A 12,681-nucleotide genomic window follows, 5' to 3' on the forward strand; every position below is an offset into this window, starting at 1 on the left:
CATTTGGGGAAACACAATGGCCATTTTTCAATATTTTCTGTCATGTGGGAGACCATTAACAATCACCTTATTTCGAAAAATAGCGTATTAACTGATATTTTATCTGATTTAAATTCAATTAAATCAGATTTAAAAAAAGTCCTGGTCCAATTTTAAATATACACAAAGTATGATTAAATGTAAAAAAACAAAAACCCTTTCTAATAATTTTAAATATTAGAATTAAATGTTTAAACTTTATTAAGAATAGTTTATCAAGAACCCGAAAACAAATACTTATTTAAGACAAAATAAAACCTATTTAATCATATTTATAACGTTTTGTATACAATGTAATTACTAAGGTCAACTTCTGAATGATTAACTAGGAAGTCAAGGTTGCTAAAGTAAATTCAGCTGTCATCAGAGTGAGCTTTATTTCGAAATCTTGCACCGGATGTTGTGTCTGTGCGCGGTGACGCTGGTTTGGTGGATGCGGCTCTGCAGTGCGGACAAACAGGCTGGAGCCGGAGAACCTGACTGCCACAAAACCGCCTCTGTGACAGCCGGCCCGGGTCCACCTCACACGGGTTTATGCATCTGCTTCTGTCCCGGGTTTGACTCCCGGATCCCGGTCCTGCAGGAGGTGGACCAGCCCGCATCCTCCCATCTTCCTCCTCCTCCTCCTCCTCCTCCTCCTCCACCTTATCTGCAGAGAACCGGAGGAGGACCAGGGCTGCAGGTTTTTAACGAGCGCTCCAGGACTCTAAGGGGACATTATTATTTTTTCTTTGTTTGTTTCTGGTCCTGGTTCTGCAGCTGGTGTGTTCTGCACCTTGTTTGATATTTGGGAGACTGTTATTTAGAGGAGAGATAAATGGTGGTTTAGTCCTGCGGGAGACTGAGGCCCAAACCCCGGCCCCAATTCTAGAGGAACGGTGGGTTTTCTGGACCAGGGCGTTTTGTGCCGAAATAAAATCCCAGATGAAGATTCCCAAAAGGCGGAAAAGGAGCGGACGGTGCGCCAGGTAGGCCTGATCCGGACCAGGTCTGGGACTACATGCATCTCTGTGTGTGTGTGTGTGTGTGTGTGTGTGTGTGTGTGTGTGTGTGTGTGTGTGTGTGTGTGTGTGTGTGTGTGTGTGGTGTGTGTGTGTGTGTGTGTGTGTGTGTGTGTGTGTGTGTGTGTGTGTGTGTGTGTGTGGTGTGTGTGTGTGTGTGTGTGTGTGTGTGTGTGTGTGTGTGTGTGTGTGTGTGTGTGTGTGTGTGTGTGTGTGTCTGTGTGTGTACGTGTGTTTGTCCCGCAGTGATGCGTTAACCGAAGTGCATTTATTCATCCTGCATCAAAAGGCATTATGGGCCTTATGATCACTTATTGGACCGGGACTGGTCCGGGTTGTGTCTCTGTGCTGATCTTTAATTCATAACTCGGGTCAGTCCGGGCCAGATTTATCGATCAGCAGGATGTGATGGTGCGCATGCGCAGAGTGTACCCATGACTGTGCACTGCAGAGGGGAAAGATTCAATATGGGTGATGCAGAGAGAGAACGAGAGGGAGGGAGGGGTAAACCTGGACCAGAGCGGAAGTGTGTCTCTGAAATATTCCATCTTTTAATTTACAAAAATAAATCACTTTTGTTAGCAGAGCTGGATAAAATGACATTATGTAACAAAGGTTAAATATGCAGATTTACAGTCTGATGTACGGAACAAGTTCAGTGCCAAAATTAGACACTAATAACATGTGATGACAGCAAATAATGGATGACATTGATACACATATATAACTTAAAACCATCAAATATACATTTCAACAACATATGTTTCTCTGTTGATCTGACTTTATTTGTTGTCAACCTTGGTTGTTTTGAACATTGCACGTTTCAATCACGGAGAGCAATTTATTTTTGAGAAATCAAATATTGTTTGCAGCGGAGAAAAATAAGCATTATGTAACAATGGTTAAATATGCAGAATTAAAATCTGATGTACGGAACAACTTCAGTGCCAAAATTAGACAAACACTTACAACACAGGATGACAGCGAATAACGGAAGGTCTCTTAAAAAACACATTGACAAACTTAAAACGTTCAAATATTTAGACGTGAAACCCCAATTTCATTGCAAGTGTAATCATTTATGAGAGCAATTATTTTTGTTGAATCACTTACATTTATTACACATGATGACAGCGAATAATGAAGACATCTCATAATCAGCACAACACTTAAAACCATCAAACAACACGAGGATAAGTCCCATATTTAGACTTAACTTAACTTGATGGTAATTTCCGACACACTTTTTATGCTGATCTGAGATTTTAATAATTGGTGTCACCCATTTTTAACTTCACAAGTTGTAATTGTTAATTAGAGCAATTCATTTTATTACTACACAAAAGTTAGTACCATGCAGAACAAAACACAGATGGTACTGTTTGAAATACGGGATGATTTTTGTGCCAAAATCCAACTGTAATGCTGTGTTCACACCGGACGCGATGCGATGTTTGGGGGCGGAGCGATTACATGTAAAGTCAATGCAGAGATGCGGACAGACAGAAATTCGCTCCGACGGGAGCCGCGACAACCGCTCGAGTTAAAAAAAATTCAACCTGAGCATCAAATTCCCGTGACGCGATCTCGTGGTAGCCAATCAGCGGTGAGGATCTCAGCCTGCCTTAACTGACGTTGAACCAGAAAACCAAAACATCAGCCGTTAGCTGTTAGCAGTTAGCACACAGAGCTCACAGCTCCTCATATCTGTTCAGAAACTGGACAAAAGTTAAACAAGTACAAACCACAGACTGTCTGTGTCATGGCGAATACAGTCGCTGCTTTATTTATGTCTGTATAGGCCGTTGTTATGAGTGTGGACGGAGTATATACAACGTTAGCTTAGCTGATCTCCATTCAGAAAACACGCATTTTAAAAAGGTTTTTCGCCTGCCGTCTTGTCTGCAGACTTGTCAAGGCATTAATTCATGGTTTTTACTAACCGGTATCAGTATGTTGTTACTTCGACATCATTTATAAACGTGTATTACAATGTAATCACGGTAAAATATGTTCATTTTGTTGTAGTTATAGCCCCCGAGCCAGCGCGTCTTGTTTGAATTATGCGAGTAAACACAGTTGACAGCCGCGGTGAATAGCGAATATTCGCATCGTGTCCGGTGTGAACGCAGCATAAGAACTTGATTTAATGGCAAACACTTTGATGACAGTAAATAATCCTTTACATCTTCAGATACATTCATATTCACAAATAACATCAACAAATTGGAAAAAAAATATGTTTAAAATGCCTGAAAATTAAGACCTTACTTATTTAATGTAATTAAAAAAATTATTTGTATTCTTATGTATTCTTTATTTGTTGTTACTAGTTGTTATTTGAAAAACAATGTATGTATTGTTTTAATAGAGAATAGACTCTTGCTTTTGGGGTAGGGAAAGAAAAAGTTTCTCATTAATATCTTACTTTTTTTCTAAAATAATAAAACAATAATTTAGAAGTATTTGAACATCTACAATGTTTATACCATATTACCTTTTACATTATTTTGGATTTTAATGTGTATCCTTGCTATTATTGTAGAGTGGTTTTATAATAAGTTCAGACTCTGCTGGTGTTTCTGAGCTGCAGATAACAAATATGAAACTGTTCTGTGGATATTATTCTCTCTATTATTCCATCTGTCACATTCACCAAAACACTTCGGTATGAAGCCTTGTGTTATGAAAGCTTCTCTCGCACAATGTAAACAGTTTTTTAAGCGAACAGGAAGACATCATACTAAGCAGCTTGTCCTGTTAGCGAATTATATCATGAAAAATCCTGAGAACATATCAGAGGCAGTTAAAAAGGGAATTATGAAGAATCGCAGAAAGATATTTTGTCTGTATACGGCTAGCGTGTTTCCAGTAATCTAGTTAGCTCTCAAACTACTCCAGCTGCATACTTCACTAGTCGTGCAGCTCTTTAGGGGTTAGAAATCCAAAGATCCTAAAACGTCAATGACAACCATAATCCTAGGGATTCCCATTCGCACTGATGAATATAATCTGTATAACCTCTGTGTTTGGGAAAATACGGCACCATTTGTGAACACATTTGAAACAGTGAAACAGTTTGAAACGGCCACCAGGCTAGCAAACGACCTTAAAAAAATATATATATTTACATTTATTTTGTAAATGTGTATATTGCTATAGCTGTCACAAAGTGTAGGAACCACTGTGCTAGAGGTCAGAGGTCACATCCCTCGGTCTCATCCTCTTATTCCAGCAGGCGAACTGAAGGTGTTTTGGTGAATGTGGCTTCACGTGGGTAAAGGGTGCGGTTCGTGGATATTTGCTGTTGTTCTTTAACCCGGTGTATGAAGGCGTGTCCCTCCAAGCTCCTCCCCCTCCGTGATGTCACTGGTGGAGCCTTCCTCCTCTGTCTCCTCTCCTGGTAAAAACTGTGCCCTCTGTTTTGGCTTGTAGGCTAACACAGGAACAGGAAGGGTTTTGTCCCGCTCAGGATTTGTTGTAAGCCGTCAGGTTTTCCGGGAGCTCAGAACTATGGTGAGCTCTGACTGAATCATCAGATCAAAAAAAACTGGAATGATGCAAAACCGGCTTCTGGCAGATCACCCCTCCCCCTCCCCCCTCAGTAACAGACTAGTAGACTTGTAGGTGGTGATGAAGAAGAGAAGAAGAAGAAGAAGAAGAGCAGACTGAGGTGTGACGGTAGAGAAAGTGTCTGTAAGGATGTTTCTGATCTGCTGCTGAGACGCTGCGGGACCTCAGAGTTTCTCTCGTTTGGACTTGTGTTACACGCCAGTTGTCAATATTATACTGAACAATACTTTACTGTCGGTTAGGAAACAATAGAACAACAGGAGATGATACAAAACATCAGGATATCGTAATACAAGACTCCTTGATATTATTTGCTGCTGTAGGGAAAGCCAGTTTCCTGGCAGGTAGGTGTGAAAACATATTCATATTAAGTACGGTAATTTATCTATTTTTGTTCTTTTAAGAGTTGAATTCCTGTTAGTCAATACAACATATACTATAAAACACTCGATACCATAACACACGATATGATTTAATGTTTTATACGAACCTGATAGCAGTAACATTACTGTAATATCATTTGTAAATCTATAGTACAACATACACTACTATATATATGATACTAATAGTGACTATATAGTATAATACAGGCACATTGTACTATCCTACTCACACACACCTCACTATAAGATAGGATACTTTAAATGTGATATCAACACTTCACTTTGTTATGCTATACTATCATGATATAATAAGTTAAACTCTATATCATACTTTGCTTTTGATTATACAAAACTACAGTATGCTTTGTACTACTACTATTCATTACTATTAGAATTATAACTATAACTATACTTCACTATACAATACATCATAGTACTATATTGAATGCCATGTATCAGTTCTGATCGGCTGGTTGTTAGACTTCCTTCGAAGTGACCGGCATAGAAACACACAACATGATACAGCACAAGAAAAAAGGTTGAGAAAGATAAGAAAAGCAACAACACCAGCAAAGACAACAACAAAAACAACAACTTGGTGTTGCAGTGTATTCCGAGGAGCTCTGAGGTCCCGCCCTCTGCAGTGATTGGCGGCTCAGCAGCGAGTTGAGGCCTGCAGCAGGTTTCACTCTCCAGAGTTAGTGATCCCAGCTGCTGGCGGCGGCTGCTCAGCTGATGATGAAGGTGCTTCTTCTTCTGCTGCTGCTGCTGTGTTTACACATATCTGTGTGTAACGCAGCTGCAGAGAAGCCTCCTCCCCTCCTTCCCAGTCCGTCCAGTCCTCTGTCAGAGCTGGTCAGACTGGAAACACAGCGGACACTCTCCATTTTATCTGCAGGCCGCCTGAGCTCTGCATGCACTGATGACGGCCCGTGGCATTGCATGCAGAACAGCATGGTTTGGGGACTGACATGCATCACTTCGAACTTCAAATTTCCCCACGAATCCACTGCAAACTGACGACCATTCATGGCAGACATGTTGTTTCAGAGCAGAGTCAAACTGTTATCAGGTTAGGTTGCAGAGCGCTGAGGTGACAGACAGGTGTCCACAGGCGGTGATGCTAAGTGAGGAACCGGCCTGCCACCACATCCTCCTCTACTAATCCATATTCAGTGTGAAGGAACAGACTTCATGGTTGTAGACTCATCAGCTCCTTCAGTGCAATAATTAACCCACTTTAACCACATCCAAGTCTTTGCAATAACCCCATCAAAGGCTCAAATCAGAAAACACGCTTTTATATAACTATTTAATAGCCCTTTTTGCAGAAGATATTCAACCACCAATATGAGCTCAGATCTTATCATTCTTGACACATATATAAAAAGACCTGTGGGACTTTAATTCCCCTTTAGTCATCTTCTCAGGCAGAGATCACCCTTCAGAAGCTCGGTGTCCAACGAGCGCCTCGAATAAAAAAAAAAAAGATTTAATAACATGTGACCGGAGCTCATCCAGGCTACCAGTCTAACCATTTAATTTATGGAGCTTGTTTGGAGCACTACTTCACTTGGGCGTGAAGACTATACCTGCTAAGCAACACTCAGGGACAATTTTACCCCAATTACCAAGTTCAATTGCATAGCTTATCTTCTTTTGACAACGTAAACCCTTATACTTTTTAGTCACCCCATTTCAAAATGAAATTGGCGCCCAAGTCCTATAGAGGAAAGACGAAACAATTCATTTTGTCGGAATGTTAATACATCTTTCTGTAAATCCCCTTCCTAAGAAATGATTGCCGAGATGATTCGTAATTAACAGACCAGTCAAACAAAGATTTAATGAACTTGAATTACTGACGTTTGTAGTGTTTCGTTGTATTTGAGTAAGTATGTTCAGATCACTCTCATGTCTGGACATTACGGTTAGCTTAGCATAAGGCTTACCCAAGCTTAGCATAAGGCTTACCCAAGCTTAGCATAAGGCTTACCCAAGCTTAGCATAAGGATAGCAACATATTCTCAAAGATAACAAAATCCACTTACTAGTTTTTCAAAGCTCCCTATTTGACATGTTATAGCTTGTTGGTTTATCTGTAGTAACAATATTTGTGTAAAAGCAACATGTTTTTTAACTTAAACTAGTTGATTGCTAACAGCCAATAATTACTCATTTGTATACAAGGAAGGTGGATATTGTGACTTTTGGACAGTGTTGGAGGACTTCCTGAGATCTTCTTATCACAAAGTAGAGTTGTGTAATACCTAACAGCTTAACACAGCTCTATATTAAAAGGTACTTAATTGAACCCAAACCATGATCTTCCTAAACCTAACAAAGTTCTTCTGCATTAGATGAGCTGCGACATGAGAAATTATATCCTTTTGGACATCATAATATCAGAGAGCAAGCGGAGATTCAAGTGTCCTAACGTGTTGACCTTAAACATGTTGACCTTAAACATGTTGACCTTAAGCTTAAGGTAATAAAATAATGTGAAGTCAATCCGAGTAGCTTTCCAGATCAGCCTCTTTCAGTTCAGCTGGATCTTGTTGGATGAGCATGATGAATAGAATAGAGTAGAATATATCTTTATTGTCATCGTACAAAGTACAACGACATTTCTTTGGCAAGTCTGACTGCAGTAAAAACGTCTTCTTGGACGAGCTCATGATGCTGATGGTTGTTAGTTCAGTCGGTCGATTAGGAACCAGAGCGCTGTGATCTCTGATGATTCGGAGCAGCCGATTGGCCGTCGGGCCGTCCAGCAGTCAGCGCAGAGTGTCCGGCTGCTTCCTCTGCACACATGATATTTGCTCCAGTTACTGCAAATACCATCACACCCCCAACCCTAACCCCCCCCCCCCCCCACCGGCCTGTAGCCTGATCCAGCTGAAGAATGGCTTCTAATGGCAGCCAGCCATTTCTAATGCCTGTTGTAACTCGGACTGCACTGGGGTTTAGAGACTGGGAGCCTCCCAGCACGTAGACGGTGTGTTTGAGTTACTGACTGTTTCTGCCTCCCTTCCCCTCTTTGTCTCCCCCCCCTCCTCCCCCCAACAGATAAATGGCTCTTTTAAGCTGGGAGCTGCTCGAGTTCTGTCTGGCTGGCAGATGCAGTGCCTAGTCCCCGGCTTCCAGGACAACGCCAACATGAACGGGACGTCCGAGCAGGCCGACATCCTGCCGCCCAACTGCATGGTCAAAGACCGATGGAAAGTGGTGAGTCAGGAACTCCTTCCCCCTCCACTCTCAGCTCACGTTACTGATTCAAAAGCTTCTCAGATGATGCTCATTTTCAGGGTCATAATTGTATTTAGTGTCTACTGTGACAAAAAGCCAACCTATAAGACTTAAACCTAAAAGGAAGGCAATCAATGTTGTTATGGAAGAAATGACCATGTAGACTCTTAACTAAAAAGTCCTAACTCTCATATTTCACAGCGTCCAGGAATGCACCAATATGAATTTCTGTTAAGGAGTAAGGAGTTTCCAAACTGGTCTCTGCTCAGAAATTAATGCAGCGTTAGAAGTTAAAGGGGCCAAATTATGCTAATTCTCAGCTTCATATCAGTATGTAGTGTCTCTACTGGGACATGTCTCCATGCTTTAATGTTCAAAAAGCTCTTTATTTTTCTCATCCTGCCTGCGCTGCAGCACCTCTTTTCACCCTCTGTCTGAAACCAGAGCCCAGTCTGCTCTGATTGGTTAGCTGGCCGGCTCTGTCAACCGCTTAGAGATGTCCCACTCCTTAGTCTATCACGTACAATGTGTTGGAGCGCTAGCCAATAGAAGCACGAGAGTGAGAGAAACTCTCTCTGGAACGAACTTTGGGATTGTAACCTTTGTAGACCATTTACATGCACAAGAAAACGATACAACATAACACACTAAAGCAGGGGTGGGGAACCTTTTTTCTCTCCCATTTCAATTTGTTCAACATCCTCCGAGGGCCGTACAAATTATTGACCTCTGCTTAAAAATACTAAAATCACAGCCCATTAATTTGGCCTTTCTTTCATGCTGTGCAAAGAAAAAGCAACCTCTTAATCCAGATATCTTACCATGATGATGCACGCACGTGCACGGTGTGGCGTGACCACCAAAACAGAAAGATATGGACACAAGATGTGTGCAAATGTATTTAGTTTCCTATCCATGTGAACATGATTTCAGTAGGGGGGGGCCTAACCTCCTCTAGGAGGGTCCGGGGGCATGCTCCCCCGGGAAGATTTGTTTTTAAATGTTGAAGTTAAAAGCATCAATCTGGTGCACTTTGAGAGCAACATTAGGAGATCTATGGACACATCTCTCAACACCCATATGAAACAGAACTGTAAGCAGATTTTCTTTTTCTTTATGGATATTTTACAAATCACTCCCCTTTCAAACTGTATTCTTGTTTATTCAACTTTTTTTTACTGTCATTAGTATTTTATTCCTGTTTACTTTATTCTCTTATTTTTGTATAACTATAATGATCATGTAAAGATGTGCCTTTACCTCACTGGTTGTAGAAAAAGCTTCTTATATTCGTTAGCATAGCTAGCTAACCATGCTAATAACAACAAAGTTATTGACTGTCTGATCAGTATGACAGATGAGCAGATCGCCACTGGGCTTTCAACTAAGACACAGCCACGCAAAAACTGCGGCATGTGTACGGCTCCTTATCGGTACTGCACTTTCTGAAGTGCCGGAGCGGCGTTCTGGTGCTCCCCGGCAGAACTGCACCCCTGTCAGACGAGACATATAGCACGTGATGATGGTACGTTAGGCTCGTGTTGTGTTCAAGGACCCTGACCTTGGCCAGGAAAAACAGGCACAATTTTTTTCTTTTTTGCGTGTGTTTTTGCATTTCCTCAAGGGCCGTACCAAATGGTCTTGCGGTCCGTATACGGACTGGAGGCCGGAGCTTTCCCACCCCTGCACTAAAGGAACAGGAAAAACCAGGGCCTCTATAAGGAAAAATAAATCAAGAACAAATCCAACATAAAGCAGCTGAAATGAATACATCTGAAATGATAAAACACCAGCTGGCTTTTCTTTATGCAATATCTACGTGACGCTCCATTACCACTTGAACATAAAACACATTTGACTCAAATCCATTATTATTAAACGTGAACTGAGATGGATAACCTGTGATTTTAAAGACAGACTAAAGACAAAGTGTGTCATTTAATAGTTAAAGAGCTAATCCATATAAATATAATGTCTCTATATAATTCATATGAACAGCCACCGCTGTCGTCCTTTTGAATCTGAAATAAAAAGTTATATAATGCAGCTCCTGTCTTGGCCAATCACATCGCAGCGTGGAGCCTGCAGGGTGTTTGCACTTCACTGATCCATGTACTGTCTGAACCACTGAACCGACGCAGAGCTTCAACATGCATATACATATATTTATACATATATGTGTGAAGTGTGTGTGTGTGTGTGTGTGTGTGTGTGTGTGTGTGTGTGTGTGTGTGTGTGTGTGTGTGTGTGTGTGTGTGTGTGTGCGTGTGCGTGTGCGTGTGCGTGTGCGTGTGCGTGTGCGTGTGCGTGTGGGACCGACAAGTAGAAGAGGGAATAAGGTGAGAAAAGAAGGTAAAAGAGGAAGAAAGACTAAAAAATGGAAGGGAAGGAAAAAGGTGAAGTGAAACCTTTCTTTAAACCTCATCTACCTATCTGAAAATTCAAGCTAAAGTGCCATGTGGTAAAAATAATCACAAATCAAGGAGGTGAGAAGCATTTAAAGATGCAAAGGAAGTTTGGGAGAATAAAAAGATTGAAAATTAGAACAAAGATTTAATTGAAATTCAAAGATTTTATGGTCATATGGAAAATAGCTATGTGTAGTGTTGGTATTGTAGGTTTCTGCTACCGTGCAACTCACACAATACTTTGGACTTTACAATAAATAATAATACAACAAGGACATATGATTCAAGAGAATGTTGCAAGGAATGGATAAAAGAAAGTCAAAGTCATGGGGGAAAGAAAGATGGGAGACAGAGAAAGAAGTGGGGGGAAACATATCATAAAAAAGGGATGAAAACTATTTAACAAACAGCTGTTTTCACTGAAAAAGCCTCAATGTTTCTTGTAGTAGTTTCCAGCTGAACCCAGAAGCTTGCATCTCAATTTTTCTTGCAATGGTTTTTAGTTTCATGAAACTCTTGCTACCCCAGTTTTAAAGTTGTACCTCCTGCGTCCTGTCCCCAGCTGAAGAAGATCGGTGGAGGCGGGTTCGGGGAGATCTACGAGGCCTTGGACCTGCTGACGCGGGAGAACGTGGCGCTGAAGGTGGAGTCGGCCCAGCAGCCCAAACAGGTGCTGAAGATGGAGGTGGCGGTGCTGAAGAAGCTGCAGGGTGAGAGTCCTCAAACACACTTTTTAAAACATGGCTCAGGCCCGCTGTAACATTTCAATCTAAGCGATACATTTTGTTCTCGCAGTCGTGGAAGATTTACTCAGAGCTTTTACTCTCAGCTGACGTTGCTGATTCAAAAGCTTATCATTTTCAGGGTCATAAATGTATTTAGTGTCTCTACCTATAAGACTTAAAGGTCACCTATCATGCAAAATCCACTTTTTCTTGTCTTTGACACATCAACATGTGTAACAAATCAACAGGTTTCAGGAACAAAGATTCTCTCTCTTTTTTATCCATTTCTATAAAAACCTGTCTGAAAATGAGCTGATCAGATTTTGGCCACTTAATGATGTCATAACGATGTTTTGGCTTGAGTAACCATTAGCCAATCAGCAACCAAGGTAGCCCCCCCCCCCACCTTATCACCTGAATCTCCTCTAGAGCTCCATTGAGTTCTTTGTAACCAAATGTCTCTCAGAGGGGCGTGGGGAGGGGCTCCTTGTTTTCATCTAAAGTGACAGACAGAGAATCAGCACTTTGGAAACAGGGCTGAAACAGAGGGGATTATGGGTAATGCTGCAATCTTCAGAGACATGTTCTGTATATATCTGAGAGCTGTAATATATGTTGTGTATATCGTTTTAATGTTTTGCAGTGTGTCCGGCGTTGTGTTGAATCATTATATGTTCTTTACACTTCACCAAATGTTGCACTATAATACTTAACAGTGTGCCAGGTGTTGCTTTGCATTTCAATGTTTTACGGGGACTCTTTTTCATTTTTCCTTTCCAGGTAAAAACCACGTCTGTAAGTTTATAGGCTGCGGGAGAAACGACAAGTTCAACTACGTGGTGATGCAGCTTCAGGTGAGTCAGAGTGCTCGAACACTGAGGGGCTTTTACTGTGAAGGAAAGATCCAGACTCAACGGAGACAGATTATATTGTTATCATTATAAACCTACGTTAAAAGAATCATGGGAATTGTAGTTTTTAAGCATCAATGAATTAACATATCTCTGCATCACCCTCAGTTTTTAAGAAAAGCCTCAAACCCACTTTCTTTCCGCACTGCGTTTTACTGTCTGGCCTTCACTTCACTGTTTTTATTATAACCTTCTATGCTCTTAGCTTTTTTATATTTTACTCAATATGTTCCTGAGATAACTTTTAATTTGATTGTATTTCCTCCTCATGGCATTGTGAAGCACCTCGAGATGACGTTGTTTTTCAAATGTGCTATATAATGTATTAATGTATTATTATTATTAAGGGACAGTTTCATCCCTCAGGCCATGAGACTGTTAAACACCTGAAC

At 41.1% G+C, this 12,681-nt stretch overlaps 1 protein-coding gene across 1 annotated transcript in view; it reads left to right on the forward strand.

Annotated features, from left to right (window-relative positions):
- The first annotated feature begins 458 nt into the window (after positions 1 to 458).
- ttbk1a (tau tubulin kinase 1a) overlaps positions 459 to 12,681 on the forward strand; it is a 50,105-nt gene continuing 37,882 nt past the window's right edge. Inside the window, 4 exon segments of the mRNA XM_034087843.1 lie at positions 459 to 1,007; positions 8,066 to 8,224; positions 11,216 to 11,363; positions 12,159 to 12,232. Coding sequence (XP_033943734.1) covers positions 8,117 to 8,224; positions 11,216 to 11,363; positions 12,159 to 12,232 — 330 coding nt within the window. The 5' untranslated portion in view covers positions 459 to 1,007; positions 8,066 to 8,116.

This window comes from Pseudochaenichthys georgianus, chromosome 1 (genome assembly GCF_902827115.2).
Source record: "Pseudochaenichthys georgianus chromosome 1, fPseGeo1.2, whole genome shotgun sequence".
NCBI classification, from domain to species: Eukaryota; Metazoa; Chordata; class Actinopteri; order Perciformes; family Channichthyidae; genus Pseudochaenichthys; species Pseudochaenichthys georgianus.